Source organism: Sphaerodactylus townsendi, linkage group LG03 (genome assembly GCF_021028975.2).
Source record: "Sphaerodactylus townsendi isolate TG3544 linkage group LG03, MPM_Stown_v2.3, whole genome shotgun sequence".
In the NCBI taxonomy this organism is placed as follows: domain Eukaryota; kingdom Metazoa; phylum Chordata; class Lepidosauria; order Squamata; family Sphaerodactylidae; genus Sphaerodactylus; species Sphaerodactylus townsendi.
This window is the reverse complement of record NC_059427.1, coordinates 14,395,341-14,412,997: the sequence shown is the minus strand read 5'-3', so window position 1 is coordinate 14,412,997 and position 17,657 is coordinate 14,395,341. Positions and strand designations below refer to the sequence as shown.

The 17,657-nt window shown below is 48.9% G+C and overlaps 1 protein-coding gene across 1 annotated transcript in view; it reads right to left on the bottom strand.

Annotated features, from left to right (window-relative positions):
• Window positions 1-17,657, bottom strand: part of SKIV2L (Ski2 like RNA helicase) — a 42,763-nt gene that overhangs the window by 21,169 nt on the left and 3,937 nt on the right. The window contains exons 3-18 of the mRNA XM_048488752.1: window positions 17,470-17,579; window positions 17,159-17,276; window positions 15,884-15,998; window positions 15,541-15,615; window positions 14,344-14,397; window positions 12,471-12,697; window positions 11,964-12,107; window positions 11,718-11,863; window positions 9,882-10,028; window positions 8,365-8,449; window positions 7,147-7,253; window positions 6,684-6,830; window positions 5,244-5,343; window positions 2,961-3,173; window positions 1,855-1,965; window positions 1,661-1,772 (exon numbers count right to left, since the gene is read on the bottom strand). Coding sequence (XP_048344709.1) covers window positions 1,661-1,772; window positions 1,855-1,965; window positions 2,961-3,173; window positions 5,244-5,343; window positions 6,684-6,830; window positions 7,147-7,253; window positions 8,365-8,449; window positions 9,882-10,028; window positions 11,718-11,863; window positions 11,964-12,107; window positions 12,471-12,697; window positions 14,344-14,397; window positions 15,541-15,615; window positions 15,884-15,998; window positions 17,159-17,276; window positions 17,470-17,579 — 2,011 coding nt within the window. The remainder of the gene's footprint in view (window positions 1-1,660; window positions 1,773-1,854; window positions 1,966-2,960; window positions 3,174-5,243; window positions 5,344-6,683; window positions 6,831-7,146; window positions 7,254-8,364; window positions 8,450-9,881; window positions 10,029-11,717; window positions 11,864-11,963; window positions 12,108-12,470; window positions 12,698-14,343; window positions 14,398-15,540; window positions 15,616-15,883; window positions 15,999-17,158; window positions 17,277-17,469; window positions 17,580-17,657) is intronic.

The window sequence follows — 17,657 nt, the reverse complement described above, 5'->3', positions numbered from 1 at the left end:
GTGTTTTAAATAAATGAATGAGGTTGGTTTGGTTTTTTTTAATGCTTGCACTTGCGTGTTGACTGTTGCACCCACAGAACTGTTAAGGGCAACTTCCGCTGCTGTTTTTGAAGATGGTTGCCTGATCCGTAATTTCCTTCAAGGAAACAGAAGCAGGGCGATTCTAAGGAAAGGGCACAAAAGTTCCTCTCTCCTGGTCTTAAACAGCCAGGGGGCCTCACTGGGCTGAAAGTTCCTCTACAGCGAACAGAAACACACATGCTCAGCCGGCCCTTGCCAGGTATTCCAGGTTAGGAGAGGCACGGCTGCAAGGCAAGCAAGCAGAAGGGAGCAAACATTTATCTGGGCTGAACACAGGCATGTAACATGTCTCATACCCTCATAATCCTGCCTCGAATTTATCATCTGGAGTTATAAAAAAACCCAACTAGTTTACTTCTAAAGGGAAGTAATAAGGCACGGGCTGGATTCTGTCCTCTCCTTTTCCACTAGTAGAAGGCACTTTTGGCCAGGCATGGAGAAAGAGGGGGATATTTGGCAATTTACTGCTCCCTCCACAGGCTCTATGGTTTATCACAGAGGTTTTTAAGATTCCTAGAACATCATATCAAGTCCTTTCCTGAAAAGGAAGTAAAAGGACATGGGCTGGATCCTGTCCTCTTCTTTTCCACTAGTAGAAGGAACTTTTGGCCATACAAGGCATGGGGTGGGGTGGAGAAAGGTGATGATACTTGGCAATTTACTGCTCCCACCACAGACTCTATGGTTCATCACAGAGATTTTAAAGATTCCTAGAATATCATATCAAGTCCTTTCCTGAAAAGGAAGTAATAGGACATCGGTGGGATCCTGTCCTCTTCTTTTCCACTAGTAGAAGGCACTTTTGGCCATACAAGGCATGGGGGTGGGGTGGAGAAAGAAGGTGATACTTGGCAATTTACTGCACCACAGACTCTATGGTTCATCACAGAGATTTTTAAGATTCCTAGAACATCATATCAAGTCCTTTCCTGAAAAGGAAGTAATAGGACATGGGCTGGATCCTGTCCTCTTCTTTTCCGCTAGTAGAAGGCACTTTTGGCCATACAAGGCATGGGGGTGGGGTGGAGAAAGAAGGTGATACTTGGCAATTTACTGCACCACAGACTCTATGGTTCATCACAGAGATTTTTAAGATTCCTAGAACATCATATCAAGTCCTTTCCTGAAAAGGAAGTAATAGGACATGGGCTGGATCCTGTCCTCTTCTTTTCCACTAGTAGAAGGCACTTTTGGCCATACAAGGCATGGGGTGGGGTGGAGAAAGAAGGTGATACTTGGCAATTTACTGCTCCCACCACAGACTCTGTGGTTTATCACAGAGATTTTTAAGATTCCTAGAACATCATATCAAGTCCTTTTTTGAAACAGGAAGTGACTTCCACATGGTTTCCCCCTCATTTGCCTTCTGCTGCTCCACTGAGGAAGGGCAAGGGACAGGGAGAATTACCAGGAGATCCGCTCATCATTACCAGGGAAGTGGCCCCCCATCCCCCTTAAACCCACTTGGCCAAGAGGAAAAAGAAGACAAGTGTTTGGACCAGGAATTGCTTGGCCACCTTATTTGCAGAAGGTCACCAGGATACCTTTCGGCATGGAGCTACAGAGCCCTTTTATCTACCTGGCACCAGGTCACGGAAGTTTGCCCCATCGTGTTTGCGGATTGAGTCAAAGACCACAGTCCTTGCTGGCATATTCACCCCCATGGCGAACGTCTCTGTGGCAAAGAGGATCTGATGAGAGAAAGATGACTTGAGTTCCCGCGCACCTCACACTCTCGCAGTCCTCACTCTGAACGAGGTCTACTGGGCTCACCTTGACCAGTCCTTTGCTGAAGAGCATCTCCACCACTTCCTTGAGGATGGGCAGGATGCCGCTGTGATGCACCCCAATGCCACGCTTCAAGAGGTCAACCATGTGAACCACCTGGAAGCACAAACCGGCAGCCAGTTACAAAGCAAGGCCGGGCCCGATGACCTGCCTGCCTGCCTCCTGAAGCCCACAAACAGCAATGTTGCTCCTTCGTGCCTTTTCAAGAAGCCTGTTGCTATTAACTCTGTTCCTCTCAGCTGTACACTCTAAACGTGACTGCCATGATGCTTCTTGAAAACTCGGACCACACAGCTCTGGCGGCAACCCAGGTTTCGCCCTACTTCCAAAAGGGGAGGCTGCCAAATTGAAGAACTAACTCAGGCTGTGTTGAAATCTGCTCCTCAAACCTCAGACCCACCTTTCGTGTCCTCAGAAGCACACAATTTGACCAGTTCTGCCCTTCTCCACAAGCTCTCGGCAGCCATTTTGCTGAGGCTGCTGCCTTCCCACATGACAGAAAGTCAAATTTCTGGTAGCCAATTTGACAAGGCGCAGATTTTTACACATTTGTGAGGATCTGGTCCCCGCTCCTGTGCACAAAGGCCCTTTCCATGTCAAGAGGCCAATTTCCCATGGAAATTACGCCGGACACAAATCACTGGCAGCCTCTCGGCTTTTATGTTGCCAAAGCTCACATCTCTCCAGTGGTGGGATCCAAAAATTTTAGTAACAGGTTCCCATGGTGGTGGGATTCAAATTGTGGTGTAGCGCCAGTGGGGCTGGGCACCCGGGACGGGGCAGTGAGCGTAGCTGGGCATTCCGAGTGGGGCATTCCTGGGGCGGGGCTGTGTCATAGGGCTGGCGCCGCGCGGTCCTTAGGCGGGAAGCTTGGGCACTGCGAGGCCAGGCTGCCACGCACACTGGTGCACCTCCTGCTAGACTGCTTCCAGTTCTGCACGCTACTGCTGAGAGGAGGGGCGTAACTAAGGCAAAAATCACGTGGCAAAATCACCAATTAGTAACCCCCTCTCGGCACACACAAATAATTAGTCACCTACTCTCGGGAACCTGTGAGAACCTGCTGGATCCCACCTCTGCATCTCTCTGACCTGAGGCAACTGACGATCCGTGCCCTTCAGGCAGGAAATCCATTTCTGGAAGAAGACGTGGATCTCGCTCTTCTCCGTATTCGTGGTCAGGTCGATGGTGGTGAGCATGGAAGCGTTGTCGTCGCAGCGATTGCGGGAGAAAGTGAAGGCGACCACGGGCAGCTGGTCCTTCTTGCGCAGCATGTTGATGAGGGAGAGCCAGATGTTCTTGTCCTGTCAGGGATTCCAAGAGGCAAAGCTTGCTCGAGGCCTGCAACCTTTCCTAGATGACTCACCAGCATTGTAATAAGAAAGAGGCTCACAGTGTCCCTAAAGCAGTGGTGGCGAACCTTTGGCACTCCAGATGTTATGGACTACAATTCCCATCAGCCCCTGCCAGCATGGCCAATTGGCCATGCTGGCAGGGGCTGAATTGTAGTTCTTAACATCTGGAGTGCCAAAGGTTCGCCACCATGGCCCTAAAGCCTTCCTCTTAAACATCCTCAAAATGAAAGTTGCTGGAATCAGCCTCATCCCTTGGTGAGGCCCCTTTGAACCTTCTAAATGAAATTGGCACAAGTTTGCTTTAAGTAGGATGTTTGATTTATGGCGCCAGTCGGCATCCACTGTTGCTGCCGCCAGGTGAAGCCATAGTGTAATGATTAGTGTTGGACTCAGAAGACCCAGGTTCAAATCTCTACTCTGTCAGGGAAGCTTGCCGAGTCACCTCGAACTAGCCACTGTCTCTCACCCTAATCCACCTCGCAGGGCTGCTGTTGTGGTAATACAGGAGCTGAGGGTAGAGTGAACTTGTAAGCCTCTCTGGGCTCCAACTGAGGAGAATATTGGGATATAAATAAAATATACACCCACATACCAGGAGCACCCCAATTAAGACAGCTCTCCAGTGGTGGGATCCAAAAATTTTAGTAACAGGTTCCCATGGTGGTGGGATTCAAACAGTGGCGTAGCACCAATGGGGCTGGGCAGGGCATGACGGGGGCGTGGCCGGGCATTCCGGGGGCGAAGCATTCCTGGGCGGGGCTGTGGCAAGGACGCAGCCGCTGCGCCAGTCCTTGGGCGGGAAATGAATGCACGCAGGCACAGGCTGCCACGCACGTTGGTGCACCTCCTGCTAGACTGCTTCAAGTTCTGCGCGCTACTGCTGAGAGGAGGGGCGTAACTAAGGCAAAATCCACGTAGCAAAATTACCAATTAGTAACCCCCTCTCGGCACGCACAAATGATTAGTAACCTACTCTCGGGAACCTGTGAGAACCTGCTGGATCCCACCTCTGCAGCTCTCCCTCTTCCCCCCTGCTCCAATCATTCAGTTTTCTGTTCACCCATTCCCCTCTCTCATCCCACTTGCTACTGCTGCTGCTGCTTCAAGTCAACTGGTAGCTAGAACTCAAAAGGGCCCGGCAACAAGAACGTTTTGGGCTTTCTAGAAGAAGAAGAGTTTGGATTTATATCCCCCCTTTCTCTCCTGTAGGAGACTCAAAGGGGCTCACAATCTCCTTGCCCTTCCCCCCTCACAACAAACACCCTGTGAGGTAGGTGGGGCTGAGAGAGCTCCGAGAAGCTGTGACTAGCCCAAGGTCACCCAGCTGGCGTGTGTGGGAGTGCACAGGCTAATCTGAATTCCCCAGATAAGCCTCCACAGCTCAGGCGGCAGAGCGGGGAATCAAACCCGGTTCCTCCAGATTAGATACACGAGCTCTTAACCTCCTATGCCACTGCTTTCTACCATGAAAGGTCTCTCCAGTCAGTACTGGCCCTTTACCAGCCAATTTAAACTTCACCATAGCTAATAATCATGGGCTGGCCCCTGTGCAGACAGCCAAATCTGGGCAATGCAGACAGTCACACCTATACTTTGGGGATTTGCAAACCTGAGGAAACCATCAGATTTGAAGAAAAAATCTTAGTTTTAATTACGTATGTGCAAATAATCAGAAAACAGCAGTGGAGTTTCAGGGATGACTGAGAATTGCTGCAACAGTTTAGGGAATGCGTTGCTCCCAAATTTCTTAGGGAAACTTTGGCAGAATAAATGATTGCCAACGATCTGGAGACAAAAAAATGTTGCCCCTTTAACAGAGGCTTAAAAGAATGTTATTTACCAAGTTATACTATTTACCTTCTAGCCATGAAAAACTTCGCCTGCCCCTCTTAAAAGGGCAAGACATTTTTTTTCCCTCCAGGTTGTTGGTAAACCCAAAAATGAAGGTTTCTGGCTCAGGGGTGGAGTTGGAGGAGGGGTGTCGAGCAACCACCAGACCTAATGCACCTGGTAGCATACCTGCCCTGGCCCGCCTCCTAGGTGCATAGGCTGTTTGGCCCCAAAGGTTTGGGAGTGTTTGCTGGCCCGTTCCTTCTTTGCTTCCACGGCATCGTAGTACCTGAAGGGAGAAAAAGCAGAAGTCAGTTTGAGCGTGCACAGTCAAAATTGCAGATGCGTTGTAAGCTGGCAACCACAGTGTAGTGCTTGAAAGTTCATCTGGAAGACCTCTGGGCCATAGTTCTCATTCAGGTGATAAACCCGTGCCTTGGATTTGCCACAGCTGGGGCAGTTGACATATCTGAACAGACCTACGTGCAAAAAAAATGTCCCCACATAGAAAATTAGCATAACTGGGCTCTTTAGGGATTAAGAACATAAGAACAAGCCAGCTGGATCAGACCAGAGTCCATCTAGTCCAGCTCTCTGCTACTCGCAGTGGCCCACCAGGTGCCTTTGGGAGCTCACATGCAGGATGTGAAAGCAATGGCCTTCTGCGGTTGTTGCTCCCGAGCACCTGGTCTGTTAAGGCATTTGCAATCTCAGATCAAAGAGGATCAAGATTGGCAGCCATAGATCGACTTCTCCTCCATAAATCTGTCCAAGCCCTTTTAAAGCTATCCAGGTGAGTGACCATCACCCCCTCCTGTGGCAGCATATTCCAAACACCAATCACGCGTTGCGTGAAGAAGTGTTTCCTTTTATTAGTCCTAATTCTTCCCCCCAGCATTTTCAGTGCATGCCCCCTGGTTCTAGTATTGTGAGAAAGTGAGAAAAAAATTCTCTCTGCCAACATTTTCTACCCCATGCATAATTTAATAGACTTCAATCTAGACCCCCCCCCAGCCGTCTCCTCTCCAAACTAAAGAGTCCCAAACTAAAGAATCCCAAAAATATCCCTCATAAGTGTGCTGCAAGGAGCCTCTTAGAGACTCAACCTTTTAAGGCGCCATCTTCCCCAGAAAACAAAAATATTTTTTATGTTACAATAAACTTCTGTGGACTACAATCCACTATGTAGACTCCAAATGTTTATGCTAGAATTAAAATACGTCAAATATTTGAGGGGCCCTTAAGGATCCCAATTTGTTTTTCATACAGATTAAAACAGCTACCCCTTCTGCGACAATTTATGAGGCAGCTTTACAACTAGGTCAGGGGTCTGCAACCTGCGGCTCCCCAGATGTTCATGGACTCCAAATCCCATCAGCCCCTGCCAGCATGGCCAATTGGGATCTGTAGTCCATGAACATCTGGGGAGCCGCAGGTTGCAGACCCCTGAACTAGGTGCAGCGAATAGTATATTACTGGATACTATTGAGAGGCAGCAAATTCCTCGCTTTCTAGTTGTATTATTGTGCTGTTTACCACCATGATACATGTGTGCGCGCATGTCACACAGCCGCTGTTTGGATTTCTTGCCTTGGGAACCCAAACGCTCTTGTTCATCTCAGTCCTTACCCCTTGGTGAGGAAACTCCCATGGGCGTCTACCAGCAGGAAGAGCTCATTCTGGGTTTTCTGGCTATTGCCGGTGTACAGGTGATGTTCCAGCGGGACGGGGCGCTTCAGTGTGCTGATCACATAGATTTTCTTCCTCTTGATCCTCCTGTGAAGAATGAGAGCGAGAACCTTGGTGCTCTTTTATCCACCGGAAGTCCCTTCCTTCTTAGGAGCAGTAGTGGTGTCGTGGCTAAGAGCAGGTGTACTCTAATCTGGAGGAACCGGGTTTGATTCCCTGCCCTGCCGCTTGAGCTGCGGAGGCTTATCTGGGGAACCAGATTAGCTTGTGCACTCCAACACACAGGTGTTGTTGTGTGGAGTGTTCCTGCTCAAACCCGCTTGAAAGGGTTCTTTGGATGAGCTGCTGCCTTCCGCTTGCCTACGTCTTTACTCCCGCCTCCGACCTAGCAGGCTCTGCTTACCCGATCCAGTCGGCGAACTCTAGTGTATTGGGGACCGTGGCACTCAGCAAAATTATGTTCACGTGGTCTGGTAGCATGATGAGGACTTCTTCCCAGACCACGCCACGCTGCAAAGGAAGGGGGATGCTGAGAAAAGAAGAGGGGAAAACCCAGCAAACCTAGTCCCGTGACCCGTGCAAGGAGACACAAAACTCTGAGCTCCGAGGAAGCGAACGAAAGCACTCGCGCAGCTCCAGCAGGTGAAGAATTTCTGCTAGTGAGACCTGAGCAGCACAAAACGACATCACGGGCACTGGGGAAAAGACGTAGTTTAGTAGCTTAAGACTCCAAGTTCAATCCCTGACATTTCTGTTTTGTTAAAAAGCCAACGCCACACTTTGGAGCGGCAGATTTTTTTAAACCTGCAGAGCGTCTTACTAAGATATCGGAGTGCTGGCTAGTTTGGGTAAGGCAGCCTGTTTATACCAATCTCCTGTTAAAATACTGCATGGTACAGCCCTATCCGCGTCAGAATGATATGAGGGGGCATTCAAACTCCCATCTGACAAAAATTCCCTTGCACACAGAAAACTAACACGTGAGGACAGCTGAGCTAAAACCTTCCCTTCGTGAGGTATGTCCAATTTCTAAGGAGAGGACAACACTAGTTTCTATTGTTCTTTACAATTATAGGCATTATTACAATAATGTTATAATCTCAGCAGTGGCGTAGGAGGTTAAGGAGCAGCAGTGGCGTAGGAGGTTAAGAGCTCGTGTATCTAATCTGGAGGAACCGGGTTTGATTCCCAGCTCTGCCGCTTGAGCTGTGGAGGCTGATCTGGGGAATTCAGATTAGCCTGTGCACTCCCACACACGCCAGCTGGGTGACCTTGGGCTAGTCACAGATTCTCGGAGCTCTCTCAGCCCCACCCACCTCACAGGGTGTTTGTTGTGAGGGGGGAAGGGCAAGGAGATTGTGAGCCCCTTTGAGTCTCCTGCAAGAGAGAAAGGGGGGATATAAATCCAAACTCACTTCCTCTTCTTCTCCTCACAGTGACCCAGAGAGGGATGAATATTCATATTTGCATTTTCCAGAACTGGAAAGCAGTCATGCAAAATTTTGCCAGACCCACATCCAGGGAATTTAGTAAACCCGGTTCTCCACAGACCGGAGCCAATGCAGGCTGTTCATCAGAGCCCGCTTCACCCTCCCATCTTGTTTCACCACTCCCCTCTTACCTCAGAGTCGTTAATGTAATGAACCTCGTCAAAGATCACCCACTCCAAGTCTCTGAGAACATCTGATCCATTATAAAGCATAGACCTGATAGGCAGAAAAGAAAAGAGGAACTCGACGACCAGCAACAGAAGCAGCGCTGGCCCTAACATAAGAACATAAGAACAAGCCTGCTGGATCAAACCAGAGTCCATCTAGTTCAGCTCTCTGCTACTCGCAGTGGCCCACCAGGTGCCTTTGGGAGCTCACATGTAGGATGTGAAAGCAATGGCCTTCTGCGGCTGTTGCTCCCGAGCACCTGGTCTGTTAAGGCCTTTGCAATCTCAGATCAAGGAGGATCAAGATTGGTAGCCATAGATCGACTTCTCCTCCATAAATCTGTCCAAGCCACTTTTAAAGCTATCCAGGTTAGTGGCCATCACCACCTCCTGTGGCAGCATATTCCAAACACCAATCACATGTTGCGTGAAGAAGTGTTTCCTTTTATTAGCCCTAATTCTTCCCCCCAGCATTTTCAATGGACGCCCCCTGGTTCTAGTATTGTGAGAAAGAGAGAAAAATTCCTCTCTGTCAACATTTTCTACCCCATGCATAATTTTATAGACTTCAATCATATCCCCCCTCAGACGTCTCCTCTCCAAACTAAAGAGCCCCAAACGCTGCAGCCTCTCCTCATAAGGAAGGTGCTCCAGTCCCTCAATCATCCTCGTTACCCTTCTCTGCACTTTTTCTACCTCTTCAATATCCTTTTTGAGTTGTGGTGACCAGAACTGAGATTTGGGATATCAGATTTGGGATATCAAAGAATGGAAAGCTATTTAAAACTGGTAATCTTTACCGCAGGAGTGAAGTGCTGTTTGGATTATCCATTTATCTTAAGTATCCGAGCACTCAAATACATGTATTTATAAAAGATTTATACCTCACCTTCCCCTATTTGCCAGTAACCTGTGTATCCCAATCTAGCCTGATCTGGGAAGCTAAACAGAGTCAGCCCTGGTTACGGCTTGGATGGGAATCCACCAGGGAAGTCCATTCTCTATGATGAGGCATGAAGTGGCAAAACACAGCTGAACATTTCTTGCTTGAAAAACCCCATGAGAGGTTGGCATAAATTGGTCACACCCTGACAGCACTTAACAATTTTCTTCCCATTTAGAAATAACCCTCCTCCAAAGAAAGAAAGAAAGAAAGGAAGGAAGGAAGGAAGGAAGGAAGGAAGGAAGGAAGGAAGGAAGGAAGGAAGGAAGGAAGGAAGGAAGGAAGGAAGGAAGGAAGGAAGGAAGGAAGGAAGGAAGGAAGGAAGGAAGGAAGGAAGGAAGGAAGGAAGGAAGGAAGGAAGGAAGGAAGGAAGGAAGGAAGGAAGGAAGGAAGGAAGGAAGGAAGGAAGGAAGGAAGGAAGGAAGGAAGGAAGGAACGAACTCCAGCCCATGCAGGCCCAAGAGGAACACTGTACTAGAAACTTTCTTCTTTTTGCAAAGAAATGAATGCCCCCTCCCCCATTACCCCAAGTCCTCACCGGAGGATTTCCGTGGTCATGATGAGGCAGGAGGCTTCCGGATGCAGCTGAACGTCCCCCGTCAACAGCCCAACATCCCCAAAGGTTTTCTTGAACTCTCGGAACTTCTGGTTGGAAAGAGCTTTGATCGGGGAAGTGTAGATGGTGCTGGGACGAAAACAAGGAGGCGGAAAGGAAAAGAGTTAGAGGTGCACAACCGGCTTCATAGGTGGTACCGCCGGGAATATTTTGGTTCCTTGGATCATGGACTGCGGTTTCATGAAGAGGGACTCCTGGCAAGGGATGGGTTGCACCTCACACCTGTAGGTAGGAACGTTTTCGCTAGGAGGCTCACAAACCTCACCAGAAGGGATTTAAACTGAGTTATGTGGGGGAGGGAGACGGGGGTATTAGCTACCCCTCCTATTTTGGTGTCACCTGCAAATTTGATTAGCATGCCCTCTATTCCAGTGGTGGCGAACCTATGGCACAGGTGCCAGAGGTGGCACTCAGAGCCCTCTCTTTGGGCACGCGCAAACAGAGTCGCCCCCCTTCCCCCGCACATCTAGGCTGGCCTGGGCCGCTGGGATCGATTATTAGCATTAAACCTAAGACCTAGTTTTGGGGGAAAAGTGTAGGTAACCCTGTTAAGCGCTGTTAAACCCCACTGATTTTCATGCAAAGAACTAAAGCGCGATCCTTTACCTGGCAGTGAGCTCGGTTGCTGGCAATGGGGCTTGCTTCTGAGTACACCCTCCTAGGGTCGTGATTCACCCGTTGGAAGAGTTGCACGGTTGCTTCAAAGCAAAGCCACCAACTACCACCAAGCTTACTCCCGAGTAATGCACGCCTCGGAGCCAACCGTTTTTTCTAAACTAAAACCTCAGTATTCAGGTTAAATTGCCGTGTTGGCACTTTGCAATAAATAAGTGGGTTTTGGGTTGCAATTTGGGCATTCGGTCTCGAAAAGGGTCGCCATCACTGCTCTATTCCATCATCCAAGTCATTGATAAAAATATTGAATAGCACTGGGCCCAGGACAGAACCCTGTGGCACCCCACTGGTCACTTCTCTCCAGTATGAAGATGAGCCATCGATGAGCACTCTCTAGGTTCGGTCAGTGTCGGGAGATGCCCTCTCCTGTCATCAAAGAGTCCCAAACACTGCAGCCTCTCCTCATACGGAAGGTGCTCCAGTCCCTCAATCACCCTCGTTGCCCTTCTCTGCACTTTTTCTATCTCTTCAATATCCTTTTTGAGATGTGGCGACCAGAACTGAACACAGTACTCCAAGTGCGGTCACACCACAGCTTTATATAAGGGCATGACAATCCTTGCAGTTTTATTATCAACTCCTTTCCTAATTATCCCCAGCATAGAGTTTGCCTTTTTCACAGCTGCCATGCATTGAGTTGACATTCCCATGGAACTATCAACTAAGACGCCCAAATCCCTTTCCTGGTCTGTGACTGATAGCACTGACCCCTGTAGCGTGTATGTGAAGTTTGGATTTTTTGCCATTCCAGCACTTATTTACTGAGCCAGACCACTGGTCCACCAAGGTCAGTATTGCCAACTCTGACTGGCAGCTGCTCTTCAGGCTCTCAGGCAAAGGTCTTTCACATCACCTCAAACCCAACCATGAGGAAGATGGGGACTGAACCTGGACCGCCATGCTGGCAAAGCAGATGCTCTGCTAGAGATCCATGACTCCACCGCAATCTTCTCCCCAACCCTGTACTCAAGGGACACTCCTCACTCCATTCCAAACTGGGGCTGGGCAGGGCGGACATGAGTAGGCCCGATGCTGTAAGATTCTCCTCAGAAAGAGGAACGCGATCAAAGGGAATATTCTCACCGGGTCATGTGCTTCTGTGAGAGGGCAATGGCGTACTCGGCCACCACAGTCTTTCCTGCCGAGGTGTGGGCAGCCACGAACACGCAGTCGTGCTTCTCCAAGTGAAGAATTGCCTGTTTCTGGAAAACGTCCGTCTCAAACGGCCACTGGGAGCCCAAGAGAAAAAGTCATGTGAAAAACAGACTTTGGCGCCGACAGTTCTCAGCCTTCCTCCTGCGGCGCCCCCCCTTGCGGCTGGCCTCTCACCTTGAAAGCTGGATCTGGAATCCGCTTGTAGAAGTCATCGACGGGGGAGCTGACATCCACGGGGATGGCCCACTGCTCCTTGGGGGGCTCGGCGGCAAGAGCCGGAGCAGCCGGTGGGGCTGGTTTGGGGCCAGAGGTCACCTCCTGAGAACAAGGCCACAGAGAGAGTGTGCTCAGGTGTGAAAGAGTCACGAAACGGAAGCTAAAAGGACTACCAGTTTTCTGCCCACAGCTAGCAAGAGAAGATCTCAAAATTAAATCAGGTGCTCAGAAACTTCAGTCCGTTCCTCTCAGACTCTGCCCTCAAATTCCTGACGGATGGCTGGTGCTCTATTGTCCGGTTCTGCATTCTTCCCTAGTCTGCTCATACCTCTTCATACTTACAAAGATATTTATGTCCCACTTGGCAATCAAAATTAAAACATTACAATTTAAAACCCCGGATACTGCCCCTGCAGGAAAAGGTGACTGCCCTTTATACCCCAACATACACAAACACGTTCCCACCTTTAGCACCAGTTCTTCCAGGCTGCTTGCCCTCTGCAGAGGGGCCGGTTCCACAGGAGGCTTTTCTTCCCCCTGTGCCCCTCTCCTTCCTTTCCCCCTCTTCTTTCTCTTCTCCGCTTCCTCTGCTTTCTCCTTGCCTTCCTCGTCACTGGAAGACCCCAGCTCAAAAGTGTCCAGCGCCCCCAACAGGTGGGTGAGGTTCAGCAAACCTGGGGAGGCCTTGAGCTCTAAGGAGAGGAAGACACGCATCAAGAGGCATCAGGCGAACAGTAAAGTGATGCACATAGGGGCAAAAAATCCAAACTTCACATACACGCTACAGGGATCAGTGCTATCAGTCACAGACCAGGAAAGGGATTTGGGTGTCTTAGTGGATAGTTCCATGGGAATGTCAACTCAATGCATGGCAGCTGTGAAAAAGGCAAACTCTATGCTGGGGATTATTAGGAAAGGAATTGATAATAAAACTGCAAAGATTGTCATGCCCTTATCTAAAGCAGTGGTGCGACCGCACTTGGAGTCCTGTGTTCAGTTCTGGTCGCCACATCTCAAAAAGGATATCGAAGAGATAGAAAAAGTGCAGAGAAGGGCAACGAGGATGATTGAGGGACTGGAGCACCTTCCTTATGAGGAGAGGCTGCAGCGTTTGGGACTCTTTAGTTTGGAGAGGAGACGGCTGAGGGGGGATATGATTGAAGTCTATAAAATTATGCATGGGGTAGAAAATGTTGACAGAGAGAAAATTTTCTCTCTTTCTCACAATACTAGAACCAGGGGGCACACATTGAAAATGCTGGGGGGAAGAATGAGGACTAATAAAAGGAAACACTTCTTCACGCAACGTGTGATTGGTGTTTGGAATATGCTGCCACAGGAGGTGGTGATGGCCACTAACCTGGACAGCTTTAAAAGGGGCCTGGACAGATTTATGGAGGAGAAGTCGATCTATGGCTACCAATCTTGATCCTCTTTGATCTGAGATTGCAAATGCCTTAACAGTCCAGGTGCTCGGGAGCAACAGCCGCAGAAAGCCATTGCTTTCACATCCTGCATGCGAGCTCCCAATGGCACCTGGTGGGCCACCCACCCCCTAACAGGTGGGTGAGGTTCAGCAAACCTGGGGAGGTCCAGCAGAGAGCTGGACTAGATGGACTCTGGTCTGATCCAGCTGGCTTGTTCTTATGTTCTTATGACATGGTTTGAAATGAAGAAGGGTTGGCCCCAGGTTACAGCTCGAGAAAAATACAGCCAGCCAGGAATCTAGCTTTTTAGTCAATGTAGCTTACAACATTCTGCAGCTATTTCCAAGCTCATATTTATGGGTTTGGCCCTGGTAAGAAACAAGCTGTCCCTCAAGTCCAAGCTACTGTTTGAGAGTCCCCTCAGGATAGTCCCGATCATAGCCCCATTCGGGCCTTTCATAAAGAAACAGTCCCTTGTCAAAGATGCAGTCCCAAAAGAACTTCTTCCCACCCCACAGGGTGATCACTACTGCACAGAGGATTATCGGCTGCCCTCTCCCCTCCTTGGAAGAACTCTATAATTCCTGAAGCCTAAAGAAAGCCCAAAATATTCTGAGAGACCCGTCTCATCCAGCACACTCTCTTGTTGAACTGTTACCATCCGGCAGACGATACAGGTCTATCAAAACTCGGACAAAGGCTTAGAGACAGCTTCTACTCTAGAGCTGTGGCTATGCTGAACTCCGTGGCTTCGTGTTGATGTGTTTGGGGCTGTGTAGGGATGGGTGGAGGAAGGGGAAAGTGAGGATGGGGTATGAGTCTGAAATTGTGTGCATCGAGGAATGCTGCTGTAAATTTCGTTGTGCGTGCACAATGACAATAAAATGCTAATGCTTATGCTTATGCTTAACCTTGTTTGGTGAACTTCACTCCCTTCTTCCAGCCAGGTGGGACAGTCAGCAAATCTGAGGGAGAGAAAGAGGGGAGGGGGGGAACCATGAAGGGACACAAATGAAGAAAAGTAAAAGAATCCCTACCTTGTTTATTTAAAATATTTCTACCCCATCTCTTCAAGAGTCAGCTTGCAATTAAAAACACAAGTTGTTGGGCCTAAGCAGCATTTTAAAAAAAACTATCCATAAAGCAGATGCAGATCATTTAAAAGACGACAAGTTTTTTTTTTAGATGCTAATTAACACCCTGGGTAAAATTATTTTTTTTTTAGCCTGGCACCAAAATGAGAGGAAAGTATGTGCCAGATAAGCCCAAGGGGGAGGTGTTCCAAAGATAAGGTTCCACCACAGAAAATGTTCTGCCACCAATCACCATTTGCTTCACCTCTGAAGGGGGGGAAGCGCACAGAAAGGAGGACTCGTGCAATAGCTCTTATGAACAGGACAGTATGGGAGGAGAAGGCCCTTCAAACACTGCAGTCCCAAGCCATTTAGAAGGAGGAGGAGGAGGAGGAGGAGGAGGAGGAGGAGGAGTTTGGATTTATACCCCACCTTTCTCTCCTGTAAGGAGACTGAAGGTGCTTTCCCTTCCTCTCCCCACAACAGACACCTTGTGAGGTAGGTGGGGTTGACAGAGTTCCGAAGAACTGTGATTGGCCCAAGGTCACCCAGCAGGAATGTAGGAGTGCCGAAACCCATCTGGTTCACAGATAAGCCTCCGCCTTGCGAGCCCCAGGGTCTCATGGGAAGTGGAGTTCCCACCAGGCCGTTTTCAGCCTGAAGGGAACAGGCCACTTCTCCAGCCTGCACTAAGGTAACGGAGGAGGGAGGGAGGGAGGGAGGGAGGGAGGGAGGGAGGGAGGAGGGGGGCGGGGACAGAAAACACAGAGTGTGCACTGGGCGCACTCTGGCCCAGCTACGCCTCTGCAGCAGTGGTAATTCGCAGCAGGAGTTGGGAGGACCATCATGAACAGCTGCTCCCTCTTAAGGAAACTCAAGGGCACTTGGGGGGGGGGGGTTTACCAACGGGATAGGTAATGGTTAACAGGTGAGCCTACAAGGCTGAGAAAACATCCTGGCACGGGAGGCAGGAAACAAAGCAGCAGCAACTCTGAGTCGGGGTGCACTGACCCTTCTTAAGAGGGGCCCTGGTACCTTTCTGGAAATCTATGTCCTCTTCCAGGTCTCCTTGAGTCTTCATTTGCTCTAGGCTGGGCTCATCTATCCCACCTGCAAAGGGCAAAACAGAACCAAGGTGGGCAGCAAGCGACTAACTGCACAATGAGATTTTCTTCCATCGCAACACTCATCTTCTGCAATGTAACTGGGCAAAAGGGCTGAGTGGTTTCGTCACTGAACACAAATCAGGCGCCAACTCATCATAAGTACCGAATGGGGCTTTCTGCTCGTGCTCTCCAGCCAAGCCATGACAAACTACCTCAGCGTGCAATGTGACATCACTAATCCCTCCCATGGAGCAGAAAGAAGAAACTAGTACCTGGCCAGAAGGGGTAATTGGTGGCGCTGCCTCTCAGAGCTTCAGTTGGTGGTCCGGGCGCCCGCTGGAAGGAAAGCGAATTTTTGGCTGATAAGCCCATATTATCCACCAGAGCCTGGAAAACAGAAGGGGGGAAACGTAAAGAAGGAAGCACATGTTATCGGAGAGACCCACCACTTTCCTCTGAAAATTCTTCTGACTGCATTCATAATTCAAGATTCATTACGATCTAAGCTAGAGACTCTTCAAGCGCTATATCCTCTGGTAATCTTTTCTTGGGCCACTGGGGGCAGCAAAGTCAGAATAAACAGCACAGTCAAGCTACCCTGGAAAGCAGAGGCGTAGCTACAATGGGCACATCCGGGGACAAATGCCTCGGGCACCCACCATTGGGGGCGCAGAAAAATTTTGGGCTCATTTCTATTTTTTTTGGTATTTTTATTGTTTTTACTTTGTCAGCCAGCAGGGGGTGCAGTTTTTAGTCTAGCAGCACCAAAATTTCAGGGTATCTTTAGGTGACTCTCCTGATGATACCACCCACGTTTGGTGAGGTTTGGTTCAGGGGGTCCAACGTTATGGACCCCCAAAGGGGGTGCCCCCATCCTCCATTTTTTTCCAATGGGAGCTATTAGTAAATGGGGCTACCCTTTTGAGGGTCCATAACTTTGGACCCCATGAATAAAACTTCACTCCTTTCCAGAGGTCTGGAGATACAGCAGATGAAAGAAAGTTTTCGAGACAGGGCAACAACCAATTAAAAGCAATTCGAGGGCTGCCTTCCTTACTGCTGTCATGGTACCTCCTACCAAAATACACAGGTGCATCAGTAAGCCCTCCAAACTAACACGAAGATGTTAGAAGTGATTAAGATCTCACAACTGCCAGGACAGGAAGTGTTGGAAGAGAATTATAATGCTAAAAATCAATGGGAACAATGGAAAATGTATATAAACAAGAAATACCATGTCCAAAGCAAAGTATTTAAGTAAAGGGTTACTAAATTAAAAATAGAGTACGCACAGAAGGAAGTACAATTAAAGAGTAATTGATAGAATCGTTAAATTATATTTATTGTGGGTTTTTTTCTTTGTTGTTCAACTATCTGTTATTAGTTACTAACTTGGGTGATATGATGATGTATCAATTTTTGTATAACTTTGTATAATTTTGTTTTCTTTTCTTGTATTATTCTCAATTTTCCTTCCTATCATAAAGCATTTAAAATTCAAAAAAAAAGAAGTAAGCCCTCCAAACTGAGGGGGTGGGAATTCTCACCTCTCTGAAACCCAGCAGCTCTCCTGTAGTAGGGTTACGGTCAGCCTGAAGTGCTGAATGTACAGGTGTTACGCCCACCTCGAAAAGCGATTCAACGTCTTTCTCACGGGGCCAGAACCTGGTCAAGAAAGCAGAAGGTGGCATGAAGAACCATTTCCCGCTCTGCCTGCATCTAGGGAGTTCCTGCTCCACTTACAGATTGCTGGCAATCATGTCCCGCTTTGTTCATTTTGGAATCCAAGCCTCAGGCTCACTGTTCTTTGTACAACGTGCCCGTCTTCCGGGAAGTCTGCGGCTGCATCGTACCTTACCTGTGAGACCTCTCAAAGTGGTGGATGGGAAGCCAATCAGGGCTGCTGAGAAAACGCTGCTCCAATTCAGACGCCAGCTCCTCCGCGTAAGGGGGCAATCCGTGGGGCAGCTGAAGGGGGTGAACAAGAAAAGCGGGAGGTCTCAGGGGTTAAATATTGAATGCATTTAATTAGGGCTGCTATGAAAA